General features: G+C 42.2%; 1 protein-coding gene across 1 annotated transcript; it reads left to right on the forward strand.

Annotated features, from left to right (window-relative positions):
* The first annotated feature begins 1981 nt into the window (after positions 1-1981).
* On the forward strand, positions 1982-26885 carry LOC310762732 (putative lysosomal acid lipase/cholesteryl ester hydrolase). Its single transcript, XM_083614199.1, has 9 exons — positions 1982-2206; positions 2836-2953; positions 7594-7792; positions 9234-9343; positions 11365-11504; positions 13843-13989; positions 16507-16578; positions 22241-22312; positions 25702-26885. Exons 1-9 carry the CDS (start codon positions 2078-2080, stop codon positions 25933-25935), a joined length of 1221 nt encoding a protein of 406 aa, XP_083470325.1. The 5' UTR covers positions 1982-2077; the 3' UTR covers positions 25936-26885.
* Positions 26886-27542: the final 657 nt, after the last annotated feature.

Raw genomic sequence — 27542 nt, forward strand, 5'->3', positions numbered from 1 at the left:
CAAATGGAAAAATTCCTACCAGGCCCCCGCACCAAGGCAGACGACCCCATGACAGGCATAGCAAGGTCAAAGCACAAGCCCAAAAGGGAGGGCTGGCGGGTGATCCGGTTCCCACATTGAAAGAGAAAGCAGCTTGCTGTGAACCTTGTTTAAATAACCTGTTCCCACCCCCAAATTGGCAACATCAATTTTACCCCAGCAACTCAAACAGCCAATCCTTGCCAGGCCCCTCTATCTTATCCTGCCTGGCAACTACGGGGTGTCTTGCTAGGCCCCATCCGCAACACGTGCTCTCCTTTAGTGAGAACACGCTTTGTTAGATTCAAAAGGCAATAGGAACTTCCCAATCTAGGATCTTTCTAACTAAAGGTTTTGCATATCCTGTTACATTGTCCCTCAAGACAGATGGCTGCTCACAAACCCTTCTCCCAACATGCTGAGCTGGCAATTTTTCTGCCAGTTTCCCACAATACAAGAATGTTGACTTTTCAGGTTTAAATTTTCTGCTGATGAGGGACCTGCTTGTAAGGAGCCATTAGGTAGCCTAAATCCTCTGGAATGGGGGAAAAAACCACCCCACTAGGCTTTCACTTTCACTTCCACCTAGAATGGCATCTCCTGAATTGCAAACTTCTCTGCTTTCCAAATACACACTGGTACATAAGTTAACTTCCATGCATACAAACATCACCTTTTATGCACACCAAACCTTTAACCTGAGCACTTTAAAAGAAAATGTATATCTCAGATGTCAAAGGCCAGGGCAAAAAGACATGTCTTCACCATATGATGGAAACTATACAAGTAAGATGGCAGATGCACTTTTGTGAGGAATAGAAGCTGCCAGGGAGATTGTCCTCTGCTAGGCACTCACCACCAAGCAGGCCCCATCTGCTGAGATTAACATTTGCAAGGATCTGTGATATTTCAGATATTCTGGGGCCTAATTCATTCTGTGCTTTAAACACTAATGTGGGCACCTTGAATTGGGTCCAGATGTCTGTACCCATGTGTTTTAAAACAGGTTGTATACGCAATCTTAGCCAATATCCTGACTGCTTCTTTTTTGTAAAGTTGAGGTTTCTGAATCATCTTCAGGGGCAGCCTATGTAGCACAGATTGAAATAATCCAGGATAATCCCTAAACAATAAGTCTATTCCTTTCAGGAGACTGCAACTCCATCTTGAACAGTCCATCTTCACACTTTCCAGACTGGAGAACTTGAAACACATAGCACTTATGTTCTTTCAGAATTCAGTTTTTTAAAAATTGATCCACATCCTGCCTGTCACTGTCTCCAAATACTGGTCTAGCACCTCAGCGGGTTCTTGGATCCTCATGCCATTATGATATTGGGAGCTTTATCTACAGCCCCTTTCCTAATGATCCCCAGCATGAAATCCACCTTTCCCCCCTTCAAAGCAGCCACACACTGGGTCAACATCTTTAGCAAGCGATCTACTGTGACCCCATGATCTCAATCACTGTCAGGACAGACCCCAGGAGCTTATACAGTATATGAAATTAAGATTTCCTGTTTCTTAGCAGTTTCCAATCCACAAGAGGATCTCTTCTCCTACTCCCTGAGTGCTCTGCTTACTTGGGAGACTTTGGTGTGGTTTTTCTGTTTGCTTTTTACTCATCAGGTCAGCAGATGAATTGTGATGGCAAATGAAAAGAGAGCATAGATCCAAGGAAAGAGTTTCGTAAGATTCGTACAACTGTTGAGTTGGAAGAGACCATGGAGTTCTTCTCGTGAAACCCAGGAATCTTTTTGCTCAATATGGGGATCAAAAGCATAATCATGAGATTAAGCAGGTTTATCAAGGCTCACTTGTGTGAAGTCAGTGGAAATGACTTCTGAGTAGGTTGGAAGTTGAGCAAGGGACAATTCCATCACATCATTACATAATTTTTTTTCTTCTCACCAAGTGGGTATTGCTTGTAATTGACAAACAATTGCAAGCTATTTAAGCCACCTGTAATTTGTTCCTGTGGAATATAATGAAGTGCATCTCATCGACAGTTGCTTCAATCTAGCTCTGTGGAGCAGCAGTCATATATCTGTGCTGGAATATGGATTTGTTTCCAGGCAGGTCAAGGATGTGGCTCTTCATATTGGGGGCAGGCCTTGTCCTAGTCCTCCTTACTTCAGAAATATTTTTTAAAAGAAGAAAAGTAAATCCAGAAGCTACTATGAATATTGTAAGCCATTAACCTTTTCTTTCCTGTCTTCTTACCTCAAGGAATCTTTGGCAATAAGTGATGCTTAACGGTGCTATACTCCATATAACTGGAGTTCATTTTTTTAATGGGCTGCTGGGATTTTAGAGGGCAAGAAAGTATTTATTATTATTTTATTTTGAATACATACTTTGTCTTGCCAATGCATGATTGCTCAGCATAGCTTACAACATTTTCTTTAAAAGAATAAGCAGCCTAAAGTAGTTCCCAGCTTGTGCTTCATGGAACGCCAGTGCTCTGTGAGCTTCATTTAGTTGCTCCAACAGTGGCAACTTTAGCATCTTGCAGAGTTCATTATAATTGCTGAACTGCAAGAAGAAAAATATTTAAGTGGTACACCAAGACCCTCAGCAACAGAAGGCTCCCTTCATTTCTAATTATGCCAGAGGGAGGCAGGAAATCAATTCTTAGATTTCTTTTGAACTGGCAAACAACTGATTGTGTTTGACACATTCACAATCTTACTACTTTAACTGGCTTTTCACCTATCTGCGTACTCTAATTACCAATTGTTTTCTGTGAAAATAAGTGTTTAGGCATTTTTTTAGCCACTTTATAACCTTCTCAACCAAACTCTCTTGGCCTCGCAGAGCGAAATTATTTCTTTCAGAGGCTATCCCAGTGAGGAATATGAAGTGGTGACAGATGATGGATATATCCTGAGTATTAACAGAATTCCTCATGGGAAAAGAAATCAGTCAAACAAGGGTGAGTTTGTGTTTGGAGTTATAATTTGTGTGTGTGCATATATATAAATGTTCAATAGTGTGGGGAATTTTCATTATAATTATAATATGACAATTTCTTGCTTTGCAAAAGTTTGAGTTATTGCAAGAACACATAGTGAATTTTTTTGGTAATGTGTGACTATTCTTATGATTTCTGAGTGTGTCCTTGTTCTATTTTTCCTATAAATTTGAAATAGATAGGCCGTATAAATTGATGTGCTCAAGCATATTTCACTTTTTTCCTGAGCTATTAGAGAAATGAAAAAGTATGGTGGCAGGGAGAAAGGGAAGCTCGAGTAAGTGGTTCACAGTCCATGTTGACTGCAAGTCATGAATTGGTTGTTATATTTTTTATTTAATTTAGTTTTTTGTGGGAGTTGATTTAGTTTCAAAATAATAATAATAATAATAATAATAATAATTTATTATTTATTATTTATACCCCGCCCATCTGGCTGGGCTTCCCCAGCCACTCTGGGCGGCTTCCAAAAAAATATTAAAATACTGTAATACATCAAACATTAAAAGCTTCCCTAAACAGGGCTGCCTTCAGATGTCTTCTAAAGGCAGGGAACCGCCAGAAGGCCCTCGGTGCTGGACCTCAGTGTCCAGGTAGAACGATGGGGGTGGAGACGCTCCTTCAGATATACTGGACCGAGGCCGTTTAGGGCTTTAAAGGTCAGTACCAACACTTTGAATTGTGCTCAGAAACGTACTGGGAGCCAATGTAGGTCTTTCAAGACCTGTTTTATATGGTCTCAGTGGCTGCTCCCAGTCACCAGTCTAGCTGCCGCATTCTGGATTAGTTGTAGTTTCCGGGTCACCTTCAAAGGTAGTCCCACGTAGAGTGCATTGCAGTAGTCCAAGTGGGAGATAACCAGAGCATGCACCACTCTGGCGAGGCAGTCCGGAGGCAGATAGGGTCTCAGCCTGCGTACCAGATGGAGCTGGTAGACAGCTGCCCTGGATACAGAATTGACCTGTGCCTCCATAGACAGCTGTGAGTCCAAAATGACTCCCAGGCTGCGCACCTGGTCCTTCAGGGGCACAGTTATCCCATTCAGGACCAGGGAATCCTCCACACCTGCCCCCCCAAAACAGTACTTCTGTCTTGTCAGGATTCAACCTCAAATAGTGTTTTTTATCTGTTAATAGTTGGTATTTTATTCTTGGTTTCCCCCTGTTCCATATGAATCTTGCCTTATCTCTTTTCCATTCCTGAAAACACTTCATCCCTCCCAGTATCGGAATTGTTTGAAATAAAAAGATCATTTTGGGAAGTATATTCATCTTAACTACCAAGATTCTGCCCCATAGAGAGAGTTGTAATCTTGTCCAGTTTTCCATATTTTCCTTATTCTCTTTCTTTACTTTGGTGTAGTTATCTTCATAAAGTTTAATACCCTTTGTTGATATCCAGATCCCTAGGTATTTTACCTTGCCTTTAATCGTTAATCCTGTCAGCTGTTGTATTTCTCTCCCCCCTCCATATTTAGATTTTTAGTTAATATCTTAGTTTTTTGGTAGTTTACCTTCAGACCTGCCACTTTTTCGTATGCTTTAATTACTTCTAGCGCTTCTGGGATACATTCTTTTGGGTCTTGTGTTGTTATTATCAAGTCATCCATGAATGCTCTAACTTCATATAATTTCCCCCCCAATTGTAATTCCTTTTATCTTTTCTAAGATTTTGCAACAAAACTTCCAAAGCTAATATAAATAACAGGGGTGAAAGGGGGCAACCCTGTCTTGTGCCCTTTGTAATTGGAAATTCTTCAGTCAGGTTTCCATTTATAATTAACCTTGCTTTTTGTTGTTGGTATATCGCTTCTATTGCCTTTCCCATTTGCCCTTCTACTCCCAATATTTCTAGTTGCTTTTTCATAAAATGCCAGGAGACAATATCAAATGCTTTTTCCGCATCCAGCAGGAAAGTGCTGCTTTTTTATCAGTTTTAAATTCTAAATAGTCCAAAATATCTACAACATTCCTGGTGTTACTCAATATTTGTCTCCCTGGTAAGAAATCTGCTTGATTGGGGTCTATTATTTCTTTTAATATATCTTTTAATCTATTTGCAATTATTTCAGCAAAAAGTTTATAGTCACAATTTAGTAAAGATATTGGACTGTAGTTGGGAATTAGTTTGAGATCCCCGTCTGCTTTGGGTATTAATGTAACATATGCTTCAGTCCAGGAGTCTGGTATTTTCCCTTTTTCAAAGGTTTGGTTCATTATTTCCTGTAGTGGGGCTAGTAATATTTCTTCTAGCTTTTTGTAATATTCTTTTTTAAAAAAATTAATTATTTTTTATTATAAAATACACACATACTGCGAATATACAAGGATACATTTCATACAATCCTTAAATATGTACAAACATACCTACATTCAGCCCCACAGATAATTCCTTTTCCTATCACCATCCACCACCCCTCACCCCACCTTTGTGTTAGACTTCCAATCTATTCAGTTGCAATTTCTTTCCACTTCTATTACTTTCTTTCACACACCTTTAACCTAATTTCATGCTTTTTTCACTATTCACTAACCTCTCTTTCACTCTCTTTCACTATTTTGTCTTCGTCACTACCTCCTTCTTCCTCCTTCTTGGTGATTACTCAGCGTCTTCAGACCCTTGACACCATCTTATCTGTTAAATTCCCCTCCTTTCCCCCACAGCGTTCCTTATTCCTTTGTCTTTATCTTTCCTTCAAGGACCTTCAATTTCAAAGCGGCTGCTTTACTCTACCCAGCTCCAATAACAGGCAATAACAATAACAATAACAGGCAGCCTGCACCGCTTTGCACTTTCTAGTAAGTCCGTTTCAGATAGTGTGCTTTTCAAATAGTTTAATTGCAATCTGAGTGATTTCTTTACACTCTCTCTATATTTTTTCTGTTCTTCTGTCTTCCCTTTACTTTCATGGTAGCATTATTTCCCCTCTGCTATTTTTACTCTTTATTTTGTTTTGGGTTTACTCACTCCGTGAGGGGTTTTCCCCCCTGAGTTCCTTTCTTCTTCTTCTTGTCTTATTTCCTTTTAGGTTTTATTGCTGCTGCTACCACTTTACATTTATTTTAATATAGAAATAGAGATTTTACCATCTTGTCATTGCTTTAGTGATGTGAGGCTTTTCACCGGTCTGCTTGATGTTCTTCTCTGTGCCTGGATTCCCCCCTCAGCCGTTTTTCTTTTGGTGAGGGGTGCCGGGACTCCAAAGAGACACTGCCGAAGTTCCTTTGGCTTGAGCTTCCTTCCAAGCCTTTTCAGGGGTCGTTTAGCCAAACGTTGCCCCTCACAGTACCGGTGTACGCCTCGACTTGCTTACTGCAATCGGAACTCACATTGTTGCAGCTGTGGTAAAAGCAGAAGTTTTCTAGCGAAAATTTCTGACTCTTCTACTGTTTCGAATTTCCTTCTTTTCCCTTTAAAATTAAAGGACAGTCCTTCAGGAAATTCCCATTTATAAAATATTGATTTCGCTTTTAGGGCTCTAGTCAGAGAGTGGTATTTGTCTCTTTTTCTTAGTAAACATAGTGGGACTTGTTTCATTATTATGATCTCTTCTCCTTCAGTTCTGAATTTCTTTTTCCTTCTTGTTTGTAGGATCTTGTATAAAGGGTAATGGCAGACTTAGACTGAGCCTTGTAGTATATAAAGCTAATTGACAATTTAAATAGAAATATGATAAAAAAATAAAAGAAATAAGTAACTGTGCGGTAAAAGTGTATTTAACAGATAATGTACAATGTGAATGTTTGGAAGTCTTTGTAAAACCTCAACTACCTTTTCTTCTTCTTTGTTTTATTTTTATTTTTTTCAATTTCTTTCTTTTTTTTTCTTTCATAAATTATAGTGTCATGTGTATTGTGAGGTATACAATGTATCTTTGCTTCAGTTGCTGTCATTTTCTTTTTTGTTACAAACAAAAACAGAGTGTTGTATAAATGTTGTATAAATGTATATTTTTTAAAATAAAAAGATAAAAACTGAAACGACTTAAAAGTTAAATGCAATTAAATAGACATTTGGTGCTTCTATGGCAGGTTGCTGGAATGGTTCAGTATTGACTGTTACGTCTTTTACAAATAAGTAAAAACAATAAAACATTTCTTTGGAGGGAGGGACCTCTAATTTTTCATATAGCATTCAGGAGTGATTTATTCCAGACATGTGAAATTGCTGGCCATGCATGCTCTGTGCCCCAAGTTTATAGTGGGTGATATGCAGTAGCTTCCAGTGAAATGGCATGTGTGGGGTACCATTGCTCTCCTGATTTCCCAACACTTCACTTCACTGGAGCTCATTGAGAGGAAGAGGGGAGGTGCAAAGTTGGGGGAGCTTGTCTTGGTATGGCATGCAGAGATGGGAGAATTGGATTGGCTGTGCCAATATGCACTGCTTCCTTCCCTCTCCCTCTCCGTAAGCACCAGAAACCCAGTTTGTTGGGAAGCCACGAGAGCAAACAGTGCCCTACCTGCACCACCTCACTGGCTGCTACTAGCAATATTGAAATGACAACAATGCCATTCAAGGTTCTGATGGATCACTGTCTTGTTTGGAAAAAGGCACAGAAGTTACTTCTTGTGACTATACTTAAAACACTTCTGTTTCAGATCCAAAGCATGTAGTGTTTCTGCAACATGGCATGTTTTGCTCTGGCAGTAACTGGGTGGCAAATCTGGACAACAACAGCCTGGGCTTCGTACTGGCTGATGCTGGCTATGATGTTTGGCTAGGAAACAGTAGAGGGACCACCTGGTCCATGAAACACATCAATTATACTGTGGAGCAAGAAGAATTCTGGCGATTCAGGTAGAGGGAGCTTTCTAAACTTCATTATGTGTTTCTGGTTCCTAGTCTTCGGTTTTGGATGATTAATCTGCCATGCTCTTTCTCTTCTGCAGGGGGTTGGACTTGATGGCCCTTGTGGTCTCTTCCAACTCTATGATTCTATGATTCTGTTTCAACATTGAACAGTGCCCTGATAATGCAAAATATGAAGGAGTAGAAATGTGTGTGTGTATATACACACACACACACATTTCCAAATATATTATATAATTGGTAGTTGTTTCTTTAAACAAATCACATATATTATTCATTTGGGGAATTACATGCTTTGATCAAGAATGGAAGTTGGCAGGATTCCCAAAAGATGTGCTGTATGAAGAGCTGGCTTCAGGCACCAGGCCCATTGGAAGACCAACTCTGTGTTACAAAGTTGTCTGCAAATCTGGCATGAAGGCTGGCGATGCTAACACTGCTGTGTGGGAATCCCTTGCAGATGGCTGTAGTGCCTGGAGACAGTCATTCAGGTCATACATCCACAGCAGAGGAGGAGAGCAGAAAGAAGGAGCACCATGGTACACTTGCAACAACACATCCAGATGCCTTCATTTGCCCCAGCTGCCGCAATATATCTGTATCGGATTCTACAGTCACAGCAGGCATCCTAACTCTTTAATGGCTTGACTTACCCCACAACTCACACCCTTCCATTATCTCCTGACGTAGACGGTTGCCAACAACAATATGACCCACACCGTTGGGGTAACTCAAGCACCAAAGGATGAAATATGGTCTTGGGTGAACTCCACAGATATTAGTAGATTAGCTGCACTTTAGGTGTAATTAGATTGGGTGTGGACGAACCCACTGTGGGTCCTGCGAATTCCCAGTACAGTTACTGGGCCAGAATTTGAAGCTCCTCAGACCTGGGAGGAGGGGAAGCAGAGCCATTGGCTGCCCACAGGAAAAACATTTTTCCTCCTGAAACTCCCATTTTTTAAAAAAGATGGTTTTTTTCTCTTTTTTCTTCCTGTATTAGAGTTGTGCTATATGTTTTTTCATGAAGAAAAGTGTCAACAACAGATGGACTCATTTCCCTCTTCTAATCTGTTTGTGTTGCATTTTTATACTGCCTAGCTGCCTAGCTGGCACTCTGATGGCAGCCCCTATTCTGTGCAGGGGTGTTCTGCAGGTTTGCCTTATTTGGCTCTCTAGGTGCTGATATTTGCTCTTAACTATGTAGTGAGCTTTTTTAGTTTGCAGTGAACAACTCATAATGTGGCACAGACTAATAGTGAGCAGTGCCAGTGGAAATTTCTAAGGAGGATGAGTTATTGCTTAATCATAATTACTATGTTTCATAATGTTTATAGAAGTAGTCAGGAGAACATTGGCTTCCACAATGTAGATCTCACTGCATATTCAACTCTGTAAAACATAGCCTGTTATTTCTTTTCCTTTGCAGTCAAGATGAAATGGCTAAATATGACCTTCCAGCTTTCATAAATTTTATCCTTAACAAAACCGGGCAGGAGAAATTATTTTATATTGGTCATTCCCAGGGCACCACAATGGGTAGGTTAGTAGGCTTCTTAAACACACAAAAGCCATTCTAATAGCAACATGTTTATTTGTATGGTTGGTGTTGTATATTAATTTCAATACAGATCTTGTTTATGGTAGAGATTTCACTTGGAGACCATGGAAACCTATGGAGAAGCATTGTAAATAACAATCTCTGTGTAGGTTTCCTACATTTGCCTACTTAGTAATGTTTCCCATAAAAGTAATGTTTCATAGCTGCTATGGATTGACAAAAAGTGGTGTGTGGAGTATAATAATCCCAGCTATGCCTAATAAAGGATGTTATTCTTCTTCTTCTTCTTCTTATTATTATAATCCCTACACACCTTGCTAACTGTGTATTTGTTTGCTTTGGTTTCCTTGAGCTGACAAACTGTTGTTCAATGTCATTGAAATCCTGGATTTCAAGCGAGGATCAACAGGTTTGTACTTGCAATTTAAACAAAAGTTTCCCAGTCTGGATATAACAAGAAGCTGTAGTCTAGCAACCCCTGGAAGTATTGCATTAAGGCCTACAAGAGAAGGGGATATGAGTGTGGGCTCAATACTCTTGCCATAGTTTATTTTGGCCTGAAGTGTGTGACCATAATATCTGGTCACCTGGGGCTCTAGGTGGGTAGCTTTTGCCACATGGCACAGCTGTGGTGGGTCCATGGAGGGTCCAGGATGGCCACCTGTGCCACTCCCTGTGGCATTAATAATAATAATAATAATAATAATAATAATAATAATAATAATAATAATAATTTATTATTTATACCCTGCCCATCTGGCTGAGTTTCCCCAGCCACTCTGGGCGGCTCCCAATCAAGTGTTAAAAACAGTACAGCTTTAAATATTAAAAACTTCCCTGAATAGGGTTGCCTTCAGATGTCTTTTAAAGATAGAATAGCTGCTTATTTCCTTCACATCTGAAGGGAGGGTGTTCCACAGGGTGAGCGCCACTACCGAGAAGGCCCTCTGTCTGGTTCCCTGTAACCTCACTTCTTGCAATGAGGGAACCACCAGAAAGCCCTCGGTGCTGGATCTCAGTGTCCGGGCTGAACGATGGGGGTGGAGATGCTCCTTCAGGTATACAGGACCGAGGCCGTTTAGGGCTTTAAAGGTCAGCACTAACACTTTGAATTGTGCTCGGAAACATACTGGGAGCAACCAGGTGTGGGTGGGCAACACCCCAAGGCCTATCAGGGGCAGGGGCTTGGAGGCTGTGCTCAGCCCACCCCTGGCCTATTTAAGGGGGCAGCCAGGTGCAGGCTGCCTGCTTGACTGACCGTTGTGATTTCTCACCCACCCATTGGGCTACATTCTTAGTTTCAGGGGCACCCTGTTAGGGGGGTTTCTCTGTCTGGGAGTTCACAGGGGGACTGATGGGCCAATACACTTCTCCCAAGTTGTGGAACCCAATCCATGCCAGGGTGACTCCCCAGGCCAAAGTCTACCCAACTAGGTTCCTGTCAGATAGCAGGTGGGCTGCCTTTATGCTGGATGCATGCCCAGTGCTTTGGTCGTACCTACTCTTTCCTGTAATCAATAACGTTGTGGTTTAATTCAACCCAATACCAGCCTCAGTGTCTATTCTTTAGGCTGCCCCTGCACTTGTCATAGCCATCATGCGTCTGCGATGGCAAACACTTATTCACAAGCCTTACAATATGCAATACAGTGGTACCTCGGGTTACATACGCTTCAGGTTACAGATGCTTCAGGTTACAGACTCCGCTAACCCAGAAATATTACCTCAGGTTAAGAACTTTGCTTCAGGATGAGAACAGAAATCGCGTGGCAGCAGCGGAAGGCCGCATTAGCTAAAGTGGTGCTTCAGGTTAAGAACAGTTCCAGGTTAAGAATGCACCTCCGGAACAAATTAAGTACATAACCAGGGGTACCACTGTGTAAAAGCAATAATGTTGTGAGAAAAGTGGGCTAATCATTTGTTTTTGGATTTTGATCAAGACTGCATTGGTTGCCATATTCATTTCTCTTCTATTTCTATTTCCCATTCTGTTTCTTAGCATTCATTGCATTTTCAATCATGCCGCAGCTCGCCCAGAAGATAAAAATGGTCTTTGGATTGGCACCACAAGTCACCGTGAAAGATTTCCCCAACCCAGCACTGACGATGTTCCTTGGGTTATCTGAACACAAGCTCAAAGTATGCAAAATGCTTCTTTAAACTACAGTGTGCAAATATCTTTGGCTGTAGCTAAGAACTTGGGAATATACCCATCATTTGACCTGAGGCCATTTGTCATTCTTTTAGACACCTAAGCTGCTCAATCTGGCCAATGCTGCAGAGTGTTGCTTTAGCTACTCTATACCTAAGGCTATTTTTGAGTAAAAAAAAAAAGGGAGGGTGTGCCTGTCTTTTTATCTTGCTGTGTCATGGGTGCCAGCACAAAATGTCTGACGTGGGCAGTAAAAAGAGGTGCCAATGTGAGGACGATCCTCATACCTTTGTTTGTATCAAGTGCCCATATTAAAGGGTTTGGTACAGGTAACTCCCCATTATGTGTGTTCTATTTGCGCCCAACCGTGCGTACAAGCGGGGCCAGCAAATTAATCCTGCAAATGGGAAACACCCTGGAGAGTTCTCCTGGCTTTAGGAAGGGTCTCCTCACAAGCAGGAGGCCTCCCTACCTAACAGCTGAAATGTGGGGTGGCTCAGCAGCAGCTACTTCCCCACCCATTTTCCTACTTAGTAATGTTTCCCATACAAGTAATGTTTCAACTGTGAGCTGGAGGAACAGCAGAGCTTGCATCATTGACAGGGCGAGGAGGTCTTCCCTGCACTCAGCTGAACTGAGACAGGCAACTCCCCTTTTTATGTGATTTCACTAATGCAAACACACCTATTTCTACCCTTGGTAAAAGCAGACTGAATGCCCCTTTCAGATTGGTGGAAGAGCCATTCCTCGCATTCTCAACCTGGGAATGAAGACGAGAGGCATGACACTAAATTCATTCTCCCTAACGTCACCATGCTGACTATAGAGAAGTAAAGCACTTTTGTTGAAATTAGTGAGGAATTATGCAATTTATAGCACAACTGTTTGGCAAAATGGCAAGCAGTTTAGCAAGCAGTGCCCCTTGAGGCTATGTTTGCATAACTACAAGTCGTTTGCATATTCAAGCTCCTATTGAAATGATGTTAATGTTATGGGGACCACTTCAGAAGGGTGCCAGTTGCTCATTGCACACATATCAAAATACATTTGACCGCTGTCATCTTGTCTCTTAGCTACAATTACGATGTCTGTGTCTTGAATATAGAAGGGTTTCTTTCTGCCTGACTGTGCATGTAGTATTTGAATTATCAATTAATGAATTAATTAGATTTCTATACTACCATTCACGCCAACATCACAGGGTGGTTTACAATATTAAAAACACAAAAAGACATACCATAATAACAAGCAGAAACAACACACAGTTTAAAAGGCCATAGATTGTTTAATGGGTATCCTGGTGCCAGCAAGCCAGCCCACAAAATGGTGCCCTTGTGAAGATTAATCAGACACTGTGTCAAGCAATGATGGGTCTTGGTGGCTGTGTTATCCAACACCTGGACATCAAACCTGACAGAATGGACTTATTCAGGCCTGATGGCACACATCTGCCCCCTGCAGGAAATAAATGTTAGTTGAAGGATCTTTGATTGGTTGCAATTGTAGGTTGGTTTGGTGGCGAGTTGGCAATTTCACTGTCTGGGGTGATGGGTAAGGCCTGGGGGTGATGTGACGTATCATCCCTAACCCAGACTAGTGCAATAACAGGGAACTAGAGGGGTCTAGTAGGAAGTCTCTGTCCAGAAGCTAAGGGGTGCAGCAGATGGGCCATAGAGCTTGCTTCAGCAGCTTGGGAGGTTTATATGTGCAGACCTGCAGTTTGTGGATAACCCTTTAATCCTGGGCTTGACCCTGTCGTCACTGGCGGAGGAAGAGGAGTGTGGGGGAAGTGCACTGCCCCCTGCAGCGCGATCCTGGTGGGGTGCCATCGCAGCTGCTCCCCGCCCGCGCTGGGCGCCACGCCCCCATGGGCGTCATACCATGCCCCCAGGACACGCATCATGCCCCTGCGGGCAGCACGCCACGCACCCAGGACGTGTGCCATGCCCCTGGGACGTGCACCAACCCTGCCCCTGCCTGCTCTCCACCCCCCGGTGCTGGAGCATGAACCTCCGCCACTGCCTGTCATGGCACAGCTCTCTACCAGGGGGCTATGAGGGATATACACAAAACACCTAAGCCAAATCCAACCTACATCTGGAACCAACAAAGTTGTGGCCAGTTTTTAAAATCCCAGAACATTGTCTTGTCCAGTTTGTTCCCTTTTGGAGCTGAGGCCTTGCTTGTGGGGGGGGGGGAGTCACCATGAGTGGGCAATATTTTTTTTGTGGTATTTTGTTGCTACTTGATATTATTAGACGTATCTCTAGGAAAACAGGCTTGAATAACAAAATGACCTATGTACTCATGTTTTTCTTTTGGCAGGGAATATTTGGAACTAAACAGATGTTTCCTCAAAGCAAATTTGTAAAATGGATGGCTACTCATGTGTGTAACCGTTTCTTAATTGAATATCTCTGTAGCTTTATTATCCACCTAGGAACTGGCTTTAATATGAAAAATCTAAATATGGTAAGATTTCTGATTATTTACAGGAGTGTGTGGAGGCATATAGAAGAACAAGTGAAGTTGTTGAAGAAAGCATATACTATTCTGCTAGAATTGGAAATGAAAAATAAGGAGGTTAAATCAGTCATGATTAAATGGGCACAAGATATAGGACAACCTAGCAGTTCGAAAGCACAAAGTGCAAGTAGATAAATAGGTACCGCTCCAGCGGGAAGGTAAACAGCATTTCCGTGTGCTTCCTCTGGTTCGCCAGAAGTGGCTTAGTCATGCTGGCCACATGACCAGGAAGCTGTCTGCGGACAAACACCGGCTCCCTCGGCCAATAAAGCGAGATGAGCGCCGCAACCCCAGAGTCGGTCACGACTGGACCTAATGGTCAGGGGCCATTTTACCTTTTATACAATTTGAGGATTGGGAAAAGCTGTGGAAGGTAGATTGGAAATTTACAGATTGTCCTCTTTTGAAAAAAATATATATGAAAATGATGTATAGATGGTATATTACACCAGTGAAAATGGTAGAAATGTATAAAACTGGATTAAGTGTATGTTGGAAATGTAAAGAAAAAGAAGGTACTTTGTATCATATGTGGTGGGAATGTAGAGAAGTTAAAAAATTTTGGGAGATGATATACAATGAATTGAAAAAAATGTTCAAAATAACATTTGCAAAAAAACCAGAAGCATTTTTGTTAGGGATTTTAGGACAAGACCTGCCAAGAAAAATAAATTTATGTATGCAACAACAGTGGCCAAAGTCTTGTTAGCACAAGGATGGAAGAATGAGGAAATCCCAACAAAAGAACAATGGCAAGAAAAACTGATGAGCTATGCGAAGTTGGCAAAGTTAACACATAAACTGTGTGAGAAGGACAACCATGACTTTAAGGAGGAATGGGAACTATTTACAAACTATTTAAAAAGACAAGAAAAGGATTTGGACTCCTTGGCAGGTTTTGAATAAACATCCACAAATTTATTAGTAGAATATATGACACAACTTTACAACATGCAGAGAATAATATGTATGAGCAAATCAGAGAGGGGAGCTGAGGGAAGTCTCTGGAGGGTGGGAGAGGGAGGGAGCGGGAAAATGTAATTGGTTATATTTGATTTATAATTTGATTTGTTAAATCTGCTGAATAAAAGTATTTTTTAAAAAAGAAAAAAGAAAAAAGAAAGAAATGCATTTACATTGTGGAACAGCTAAAAGTGAAATGCCAAATTTCCATTTTGTCTGGTAACATAATATTGGGAATGGCAGCTAGTTTAGAGTGTTAAACGGATCTCTATAAAGAGGTGCATGTAATTGCAGGCCAGGCATCGGGCACCTCAGTCCCCAACCCCCTGGAGAATTAATGGACAACCGAGACTGCTTTGGATTGAAACAGGCCACAATTTTATTGAATACAGATGAAGGGTTTGGCTTGGGCATGGGGCAATCAAAATACTTCTGTCCTACCTGTTGGAAGTGATGCCGTAGGTCAATCTGTGCTACGGTTCCTAATACTTACATCAAATAGGGTGACGCCAACAGGGACCGCCGTCTGGGAGAGAGCTCTGGCCCCTGACTGGGCAGAAGGACATGGCACCTTCCTTTGGATCCCTTTAACTGAATACCCCAGGGTTTGGAGGAGCAGGCAGAGACTACAACCTCCCCTCCATCCAAGACTAAGATTACCCCAGTGACCAACCCAGTAATAAATAATAATAGTAATAGTAATAATAATAAATAATAAATAAATAATAATAATAATAATAATAATAATAATAATAATAAATAGATTTATTACTTATACCCTGCCCATCTGGCCAGGCCTCCCCAACCACTCTGGGCGGCTTCCAACTGAATATTAAAAACAAAATAAAACATCAAACGTTAAAAACTTCCCTTCTAAAACGTCTTCTAAAAGTCAGATAGTTGTTTATTTTATTGACATCTGATGGGAGGGTGTTCCACAGGGTGGCACCACTGCCAAGAAAGCCTGGTTGTGATGATTGCCATCAGGTAGGCAAAACCACTAGGCCAGAGCCAGTTTGCCTGGTGGACAAATTCCTACCTGGCCCAGAAAGTGGTAACCATCATAACCACAGCAAGGTCATTGAGCAGCAACTTGAACCAAGGGTGGGTGGGGACCCCGATGAAAAAACTCAGGTAAGGGCTCCAGGTGCAAGCTGTTTAGATGTCCTGAATACGGACCTGAGGGAAGCTTTCTTCTTCTGTCAGCTCTGCCACCTGGCTTTGCCCACATCCAAGCCTGCACCCCCATTTGCCAATCCCGGGTGCAGGCTTGGCTATGGTCTCATCTGGACAGGATGCCAATGCTGCGCTCCCTCATCAGGGCCTTTGGAAGAGCCTTAGATAGTGAGTGGACTTACTAACTAAACACTGATTCCTTCATAATATCCAGATGTTGAGCTCTGATGTACTTGTTTTCTTCAAACAAACCAAATGTAAGTGAAGTTGGTTGTTGTACTTTGTGATGAATTCAGCTAACCACTTTGCTCTTCTTTCTTACAGAGTCGTAGTGATGTGTATCTATCACACTGGCCAGCTGGGATATCGGTTCAGAACATGCTTCACTGGGCTCAGGTAGAACCTAAATCCTAAATTATGTTAAAAGAAGCTTAATGTATTGATTGAAGCTTTGAATGGATGATTTTCAGGTCTTTTTTTTAGCCGGATCTCACCAGAACTCAGTTCTGGAACCTCTCAGGTGGGCGCCATTGCCATTATAAGAGAACAAGTGATGAGTTCTGGCACCTCTTTTTCTATAAAAATAGCACTGCTGATTGTATTCAAAAGAACAGACTATTAGAAAGAAATCTAGAAATATAACAGAAGGAAGCATTCAACTATATAATTCAGCCTCTCTTTGTACATATTTAACAAATATATTTTGCTTTTATGCTAAAGAATTTAAAGCCAAGGGTGCTTTTGTGTTTTTAACTTCCCTGTTTAGGGAAGTTTGTAATGTTTGAAGTTTTATTCTGTTTAATATTCTGTTGAGAGCCACCCGGAGTGTCTGGAGAAACCCAGCCAGATGGGCAGGCTAGAAATAATAAAATTATTATTATTATTATTATTATTATTATTAATAATAATAATAATAATAATAATAATAGTAGTAGTAGTAGTATTTTACCAAACAGAAGTATTTCACCAGCAACATATAAAATCATTCCCCCAGTGGATTTTTTTTAAATTGAAAATATATTTCCTCTGTATGTAGATGAACATATATTAATTTTCTGTGGTATTTTGTTGACATGTGTTTTAATAAATAACCCAGGTGTTGTGAGTGCAACCGCAACCTCTGCCAACCTGCTTGGACTACAACTCCCATCAGCCAGGCCACGCTGGCTGGGGTTGATGAGAATTGTAGTCCAGAACATCTGGAGGACTCCAGGCTAGTGAAGGCTGTGTGCTGTAGCATAAGGCAGGCCAAGAAGGGCTATGATTTGGGAGTACATGGTCTTGAATGTAGTCACTGGTAACATCTGCGTGGCCCTGTGAAAAGAACGGGGTTGGGGAATCCTTTTGACACCACAGGACAGTTTTTTATCAGGATTAGTTTCAGGCTCTGGACCTGGTGTCTTCCATGGCAACACTAGGGCTCTCCCAGTTTGTTTCGGGCCCCACACATCAAGCAGGCCACACGCTGGATTTGATCTTTGGCACAGGTATAGATGTGATCATGTCTCCTTTGATGAAGGTGCCATGGTCTGATCACTACGCTCTGAAAGCCAGGATTGACTTTCCACCCCCACCCTGCTTAGGTGGCGAGCCGATTTGGGCCCGCCCGCAGAGGCTGATGGACCCTGATAGATTCCGCCAAGCCTTGCTCCCCCTGGCAACTCATTGACTGAGCTTGTTGAGGGCTAGAATATCCAGCTCCTGGCGGCCATTGATGAGATCGCACCTAAGCGCCCTCTGCGACCCCGCAGAATCCGGGCTCCCTGGTTTACCGAGGAGTTCCGGAAAATGAAGTGGGACCTCAGACAGCTAGAGCGAGTATAGCAGGGTGCCCACAACGGAGCTTCAAGAACATCTTATAGGGTTTTTATGAAAACCTACGAGATGGCAGTGAAGGCCGCTAAGAAGTCTTACTTCTCAGCCACCATTGCACCCACTAGCTCTCGCCCGGCGCAATTATTTAGTATAATTAGGTCTTTAACGTCCCTGGAGGGACAACCAAATTTAAATAACAATTTGACATACAGCTGTGAGGCATTTGCAAGCTTTTTTGCAGAGAAGGTCCTGTTGCTCTGCCGTGACCTCCCTGCCAATTTGGATACAATAAAGGAACTGGAGGCCCCTCGACTGTCCTCGGGTCTAGTATTGGACCACTTTGACCGGATATCCCCAGCCGATGTGGACAGACTCCTCCAAGCTGGAAAGCTCATCCCTTGGCACCGGGACATTCCCAGGGGAATTGAAGGAGGCAGTGGTGCGCCCGCTCTTAAAGAAAACATCGTTAGATCCTTTAGATCTATCCAATTACTGCCCGGTTTCAAATCTTCCGCTTGGGGGGGATGGTCATCGCGCCACTCCTTGGTGTGTGGAGTGCCTCAGGGTGCGATACTCTTCCCGATGCTTTTAAACATCTTTATGTGCCCCCTCGCCCAGCTTGTCTGGAGTTTTGGGTTGGGCTGCCATCAGTATGCTGATGACACCCAACTCTATCTGTTGATGGATGGCCATCCTGACTCAGCCCCAGACACACTGATCAGATGTTTGGAAGCTGTGGCTGGATGGTTACGTGGGAACCGGTTGAAGTTAAATCCTTCGAAGACAGAGGTCCTTTGGCTGGGTTGGGATGATATGGGATTGGGGGGGGGCAACTCCCATCTCTTGCGGGGGCGCAATTAGTGCCAGCACTGTCTGTTAAGAGTTTGGGTGTAATCTTCTACACCTCCCTCTCCATGGAGGCGCAGATTGCAGCTATAACAAAGCTGGCATTTTTTAATCTCTGCCAAGCAAAGCAGTTGGCTCCTTACTTCTCTCGCCCTGACCTAGCCACTGTGATCCACGTGATGGTCACCTCAAGACTGGATTATTGTAACTCGCTGTATGTGGGGCTGCCCTTGAGACTAACCCAGAAACTCCAGCGGGTGCAGAATGCTGTGGCGAGACTCCTTACGGGGTCCTCGCTGCGGGATCACATCCACCCAGTTCTATACCAGCTGCACTGGCTCCCGTGGAGTACAGGATCAGGTTTAAGGTGCTGGTTTTAACCTTTAAAGCCCTACACGGCCTAGGACCTTCGTACCTATGGGACCACCTCCTGTTATGTCCCACAGAGGACCTTACGGTCTTCAAACAAAAACATCCTGGAGGTCCCAGGCCACAGAGAAGCTAGGCTGGCCTCAACCAGGGCAAGGGCTTTTTAGGTTGTGGCTCCGATCTGGTGGAATGCTCTGTCACAAGAGACTAGGGCCCTGCGGGACTTGACATCTTTCCACAGGGCCTGCAAGACAGAGCTGTTCCACCAGGCCTTTGGCCAAAGCACAGCCTGACCCCCTCCTTTGGTAATTCTTCACAGAACTCTAGCCCAATGGTTGCCATCAAATTGGTTTGAACTGATTTTATAATGAATTGATTTTAGAATGCTGTATTATTTTACTGTTGTTAGCCTGAGCCCAGCTTCAGCTGTGAAGGGCAGGATATAAATAAAATATTATTATTATTATCATAGGTCACATTTAACAGCAGGGTGGGGCCGCCTACCTGTCAATTACCTGAGGTAACAATGGAGGATTTCAAAGCATGTTGCAAGTTGCAGCAAGTCCCTCCCTTTACTGTTAGTTGGGGATTCTGATGCAAACCTCTTGCTGATTTGTTTTCCCAAGTCTTTCAATGAAAACGCCTCTCTGAGCTGCAATCTCAGCTGGTTAGTAGGTGGGAATCTTTGGAGAAAGTGTGTGGGCCAACCTGGGTCCCCTGGCAGAATAAGGTTGTCTTGCGGAGTGAAAGTTCCTGATCTCTGCAATATATTTCACTTCTGCACAAGGGGTTACCTGAGCTACTTATCCATGTAATCTAGCTGCCGGGAGCAGAAAGGAAAATTACATGACAAAAGATTACATGACAAAAGAAATTTGCAGCCCATAAATTAAATGGGAATTACTTCCAAGTAAGTGTAAATTAGACAACTCCTAAGTGGCAGTATATCTCACCATCATTCTCACAACAGCAAGTCAGTTAAGAATGAATAGTCTAGAAAAACTTCAAAAGCTGAAATGATACCAGTGGCTTTTTAATGGCTTTGCAAATCTTTCTTTGGATGTTTACAACATTGTTCTGCTCCCTAAAGGGAGGAGGTTAAACATTATTGCATAGCCTGAGTTACAGCATGACTATTGATTCATTCACTAATCCCTGTTTATGCCCCGGGCCATGATCTTTTTACATGGCTACTATTATAAGCGCTTATGCACCGACACTGGATGCCGATGCAGACATCAAAGAAAAAAATTAGGCTCAGCTGGATACTGTCCTGTCAGAGAATGAATACAACTTAAAAACAAGATTAAAATACAACATTAAATTATCGAAACATTAAAATATTAAAATGCAGCCTCATCACAGGAGGAGAAAGGAAAAAGAAAAAAAAAGAGGGGGAGGGAATCAAATTGGCTCCAGGTAGAACAACTCTGTCTTACAGGCCCTGCGGAAAGAAATCAGATCCTGCAGGGCCCTGGTCTCATGAGGCAGAGTGTTCCACCAGGCCGGAGCCAGTGTTGAAAAGGCCCTGGCTCTGGTTGAAGCTAATCTAACTTCCTTAGGGCCCAGGACCACTAGGGTGTTGCTATTTATGGACCTTGAGGCTCTCCGTGGGGCGTATCGGAAAAGACGGTCCCGTAGGTACAAGGCAAAAGCTCATCTCCCAGCCTAGAGGAATCTACAGATAGCCTTTCAGAGATTGCAGGTCAGCCTTTGAGTATTCCCGATGGTTTTCGGCCTTCTAGGGGGACAGTGGACATGATTTTCACCACTTGACAGCTTGAAGAAAAATGCAGAGAGCAAAACCAACCCCTGTATATGGCGTTTATTGACCTGACTAAGGCTTTCAACACTGTAAATCATAATACTCTGTGAACTGTCCTTCTGAAAATTGGCTGCCCAGATAAATTTGTGAACATCATTCAGCTCCTCCATGATAATATGACAGCAACAATCGCAGATAACAATGGCTCTCAAAGTGAACCATTAACAGTGGGATCAGGTGTTAAACAAGGTTGTGTTATTGTCCCAACTCTATTCATTATTTTCATTGCCATGATTCTACACTTTGTCAAAGGGAAACTCCCCACTGGAGTAGAAATCATCTGTTGAATAGATGGAAAGCACTTTAATGAGCAGGCTGAAAGCAAAGTCATAGAGCTTCAGTATGCTAATGACAACGTAGTGTGCGCACGCTCAGAGGATGACCTCCAAACCATCCTAAATATCTTCGCAGAAGGTTATGAAAAACTTGGCCTATCACTGAACATCCAAAAAACCAAGTGCTGCACCAAGTACAAAATAACCCCTCTGCAGCACCACAGATCCAACTCAATGGTGCAATGTTGGAAAATGTTGATCACTTCTCCTACCTCGGCAGTTATCTTTCCACAAGGGCTGACACTGATGCCGAAATCCAGCATCGCCTGAGCTCTGCGAGTGCGACTTTCTCCAGATTGAAGCGCAGAGTGTTTGAAGACTGGGACATTCGCAGAGAAACCAAAATGCTTGTTTACAAAGGTTTTGTAGTACCAACCTTACTGTATGTTTGTGAAACATGGACTACTTATAAATGGCATCTCCAACTCCTTAAGTGGCTCAGTGCTGCTGTACCCAAGGATTGCTTCTCTCCATATGAGCTAACCCAGATGGCACAGTCATCATCTGAGGCCCTTCTACATGTGCCCTCTTCCACAAGAGGTCTGGAAGATGGAAACACGAGAATGAGCCTTTTCTGTGGCAAATCCCCAATTGTGGAATGCTCTCCCCAGGGTGGCGCATCTGATGGCTTTATTAGGTATCTTTAGACACCAGACAAAAACTTTCCTCTTCTTCCAGGCTTTTGGCTAATTACACCTCTTTTAAACTGGGTGGGGAAGGAGGGAAATTGTTGCTTTTTTATGTTATGTATATTGTAAACTGAACTGTGATCCTTGGATGTAGGGCAGTATAGAAATATAATTAATGAATAAATATAACGATAATTCCCCCATTTTATTTTTCAAAATATGGTACATCTCTTTTTCAGGGTTTGAAGAGTGGGAAGTTCAAAGCCTTTGACTGGGGTAGCAAGGAAGAAAACATGGCTCACTACAATCAGGTCAGAATTTCCCACTAATTGCATGCATATCTCTCTCTCTCTCTCTCTGTGTGTGTGTGTTTATATGAGGGTAGATACTGGTACAGGGCAAGCAGCCTGAGAAGGAGTTCAATGCCAGCTGTGGTTGGCTGAACTGCTTCAAAGGTTGCTTCAATTTGAAGAAAATCCCCAGCACAGGCTGCTGAAGAGGCTGTTGCAGCAGAAGGAGTATCTTCAAGAGCAGGTTTTCAACACAGACAAGATGGGCCTGTTCTGGAAGAAGATGCCTGAGGAGACCTACATTGCCAAAGCAGAGCAGTTAGCCCTTTGATTTAAAGCTGTGAAGGATTAACACGATGGATACTGATCTGCTTTCTCCAAGAAGCTGCTCAAACATCTGATTAGTGTGCTGTACTCTAAACAGAAGCTTATAAAGGAGGAACTCTCTGCACTGGACAACTCTGTCAGGAATCACCCAGCTTGGCAAGAGTTCCACAATGAAAAAAACAAACCATTTACCACTCTCAACTGGAATTACTAAAAAAACAGAAAAACAAAAAACTCTCTAACCTTCCCAACCTACAGGCTACTAATCAAAATAACAAGATCAACAATATTGTCAATCTCTCTCAGCAAACACTCAGCCCAGCTGAGGAATCAGCCCTTTCACACGGACTATCATTCTGCCCTGCCAAATCCCCACACATGATTCAGTTCTGCAGAGACTTGGAAGCATTTTTCCACTGTTTACGCCTGAAGGAGTACTTTCAACACACACAAGGACAAGACAAAGTAGAACAAACAACATCTCCACAACACAACATCTCTCAGCCTACTGGGGAACAACCACCACCCTCCCAACACATTAATGAACAGAACATTGACCACCAGCTACCACCGAATAAATGCTACACAAAAAGGGACTCCACATGGACCCCTCCTGATGAATGCAATACCACACTAGATCTGTACATCAATTCCTTCTGCCACAGAATCCAAATGGATGTGACCAGAAAACACCATTGCTTACAACAAAATCTTAACCATGCTGAAAGGAGAGCCATAGATAATCTCAGGAACAACACAGACATTATGATTAAAGAGGCGGAGAAGGGTGGAGCTGTCATCACCATGAACAAAACTGATTATATCCAGGAGGTTCACAGACAACTTTCCAGTACCGCCTTTTACATAAAATTGGACTAACACACCAGTGGAACCTAGACCAGGAACTTTCTATCTTCTACCTAAAATACACAAACCAGAAAATCCAGGACACCCCATCATCTCAGGTATTGGCACTATTACAGTGGGTGCTTCTGGTTATATGGACTCTTTTCTGAAACCGTATGCCATCAGTGCTCCCAGCTACGTACATGACACCACAGATTTTCTGAGGAAAATACAATTTTTGAATAATCTTCCTAACAATACTATACTAGCCACTATGGATGTGGAATCTCTTTATACCAACATCCCACACAATGATGGTTTGCAAGCCATAAGGAACACCATTTCAGATAAAATCACAGTGGACTTTGCTACCAAGCTCTGCCATTTTGTCCTTACCCACAACCACTTCAAATTTAGTGATGACCTGTTCCTCCAGATCAGTGGCACAGCAATGGGCCCCACAGTATGTCAACATCTTCATGGCAGATTTGGAACAACGTTTCCTAACCTCCTACCCACTCAAACCTCTCTTGTACCTGCGATACATTGACGATATTTTTATTATCTGGACACATGGTCAACAGACCTTGGACACCTTCCACCAGACATTCAATGGCTTTCACCCCACCATCAACATAACTATGAACCAATCTATGCAATAAATACATTTTTTGGACACTACTATAAAAATACAAGATGGGTGTATAGATACCACCTTATACTATAAATCAACTGACCAACAACCATATCTACATGCTTCTAGCTACCATCCCAAACATCCCAAACAATCCATTGTATATAGCCAGGCCCTACATCACAGCAACATCTGCTTCAACTCTACAAACAGAGATTCTCACCCAAGAGATCTACAGCAAACCTTTTTAGAACTAGAATATCTGCCTGATGAAGTTAAACAACAGATCAACAGAGGCAGACCCATAGAAAACTTGATGCAAGACAGACTCAAAAAAGAAAATAACAGAACACTACTAGTAATCACATACAGCTCCCAAGCTAAAACAGTTCAACGCATCCTCAGAGATCTATAACCTCTCCTAGATAATGATAGTTCTCTTTCTCAAGCTCTGGGAGAAGACCTTTCATTGCTTACAGACAGCCACCCAATCTTAAACAACTTCTCACCCATAATAATACAGCAACAAGACTTAACATGGACACTGGTACCAGAGCCTGCAATAAACCCAGATGCCAACTTTGCACCCGGACAACACCATTACTGGCTCCAACAACATCAAACATACCATCTCAGGACTATGTAATTGCTCATCTTCTAACATTGTGTATGCTATCAAATGCCAACAGTGCCCTTCAGCTCTCTATATTGGACAAACAGACCAAACCCTACACCAAAGGGTAAATGGACATAAATCTGACATCAGGAATCACAAGGCAGAGAAACCAATAGGAGAACACTTCAATCTCCCAGGACATTCTATACAAGATCTCAAAGTAGCTGTCATATTACAAAAGAATTTCAGAAATAGACTGGAAAGAGAAGTTGCTGAATTATAACTTATTACCAAACTTAAAACCACGGAGAGACCTGGTCTGAATAGAGACATTGGATTCTTATCTCATTATACATGATAAAGCTATTTTTGGCCATCTCATCCCTTGCTTTTTCCTGTAAGACTAACTGCAGTCATTAACAGTCATCAACTGGTTTACCACACCTATCAGCCAATCACCCATTCCCACCACCCTTCTGAGTAATACCCCTCCCCACCTTCTCACTATATATGAGAGTCTGGTGACTTCTGTTTCAGTGTATCTGAAGAAGTGTGCATGCACACGAAAGCTCATACCAATAACTAACTTAGTTGGTCTCTATGGACCTACTGGAAGGAATTTTTTTATTTTGCATCATTTTGCATTGAGCAGGCAGTGGATGCCATCAAGCCCGAAACTGGAAATGGATGCTGGTGCAACCTGTGGAAGGAATGTGTTCACAATTTTAAGTGATTTCAAGGAATTGTCCAAAGCCGGTTGGAGACTATGTATATTAACCAGGAAAGTGCACAATTTCCTCTTCATGGATGATGTGCACATTCTCTATGATGCCTTGCAAATCTGCACAACATCCAGTTGTTATGCACATTAACAGCTCAACTTATATTCCCCATAACGTGTGTGTGTGTTTGCTTTGATCATGAAGTTTCTGCAAAGTCCTAACTTACAAACTATTTTTTAACCTGTTATTTCCCCCTCTCTTTTAGGAAACAGCACCTTCCTATGATATTAAAAAAATGACTGCTCCAACAGCTCTCTGGAATGGTGGGAATGACTGGGTTTCAACCCCAAAGAATATTGCCCGGTGGTTGCCTCAGGTCTCAAACTTAGTTTACCACAAGATGATTCCTGACTGGCAACACACAGATTTCTTCTTGGGCCTTGATGCTCCACAGCGCTTGTATGTAGAGATAATTGAGTTTATGCAGAATTATGAGTGAGTTTGGGATCCTGAAATAGTCCTCCAAGAAACCATCACCATCAGTCTATGATGATGATGATGATGACGACGACGACAACGACAACTATAACTACTACAATTTTTTAAAAAATTCACCTTGGGGAAAATTCCCTATGTTTGTTCACACAAAATAATCCCTTTGGAAATAACATTTTTGAACTGATCATTATTTAAATCCATGCATTTTTAATGGAGGTGTTGAGACCTAACTCAAGTGACTTCTAAAAACAGTAGTCATGAAGAAAGGAACTCTGATCTTTCCAAACTTTGTTTTGCAGTGTGGGGTGGAGACAAGTTCTTTGCTAACATCTGTGGAATTGGCAATATGAAAACATGCTTTGGGTGGTATTGAACTAAGTTTTATGCAGAGTAGATCTGTTGAAATTAATGAACATGACTAAGTTGAATGCCATCCCCACTGCCCATCACAGAATTAGGAAGACATTCAGATGTTCCAAAACAGTAAATGAAAGCAACTAGGTATGTCACACTTACTGGAAGACTGGAACCTTGAGACCAAGCACAATTGGAAGTGACTTTCAATACCTGCACTGATGTCAGCTCCTAGTTGCTGGAATGCTGATTCTCAGGATGTATTAGACTACTGTCCTCGGTGGACCTTAGCTCAGTAGTAGAGAACTTGCTTCACCCCAGGGAGGTTCCATGTTCTACCTGTAGTATCTCCAGGGAGGGGCAGGAAAGAGACATTTTGGAAACCCTGGAGAACTGCTGCCAGTCAGTGTAGAGCAGTGGGGGGGAGTGGATCTCATCAGCAGGCTGGAATGTTATCTCCTCCAACTTTCAATCACCTGATGTCACAATGATGTGAGGTGATCCATTTTTTTTGTTTTACTTTATGCACAATCAGGTGCTTGTGATGACTTGCAAAGCTCCATGTGTAACAGTAATCAATAAACACACAAGACATAACCAGCTGTACTTTTGAATAAATAAGGTATAATATTCATTGTATCAAATTGTAGATTTCAACGGAAGTCTCATAAAGTTCAATGGAAAAAAGCAGAAGACCCAGTGGATCAGTTCCTTCTCTAGTCAGTTCATGCATAAGGTTCATACATGTATAAGTATCTATTCCACCTGTTTGTTCATTGAGTCCAATAATCCACATGAAGGGTTGTTACGGTTCCACAGAATCCTTTCACAGAGTCTAAGACAAGGATTTCTGGAATATTAACCTTGTTTCACCATCCTAGGCTTCATCAGTAGAACAGGCTCTAGGTAATGCAAATAAATACAACATTGTAATCTCACATATTTTTTACAGCAAAAATAATATAGAAAACCATAAACAATTGTATATACCATATGTAATATTACAGGATAGTGGATCTTATAGCATAGTAGTGGTGCAGTAAGCAGTGACTGCTACAAAGCAGGATTATATGGACGAGCACAATAACGGTTTGAGTAACAGGTGTTGGCAATCCACAGATACAAAATTTCTTTCTTAAAGTGACCCATATGGCACAACAGAAGTAAAGCAATCCATGCTCAGATGTTATACATGTAAACTCATACATAAATGTAATCAATTTTCAGATCTAAAGTAATAGCAGTCCACAGATA

Source organism: Podarcis filfolensis, assembly GCF_964270895.1.
Source record: "Podarcis filfolensis genome assembly, chromosome: 5".
Classification (NCBI taxonomy): domain Eukaryota; kingdom Metazoa; phylum Chordata; class Lepidosauria; order Squamata; family Lacertidae; genus Podarcis; species Podarcis filfolensis.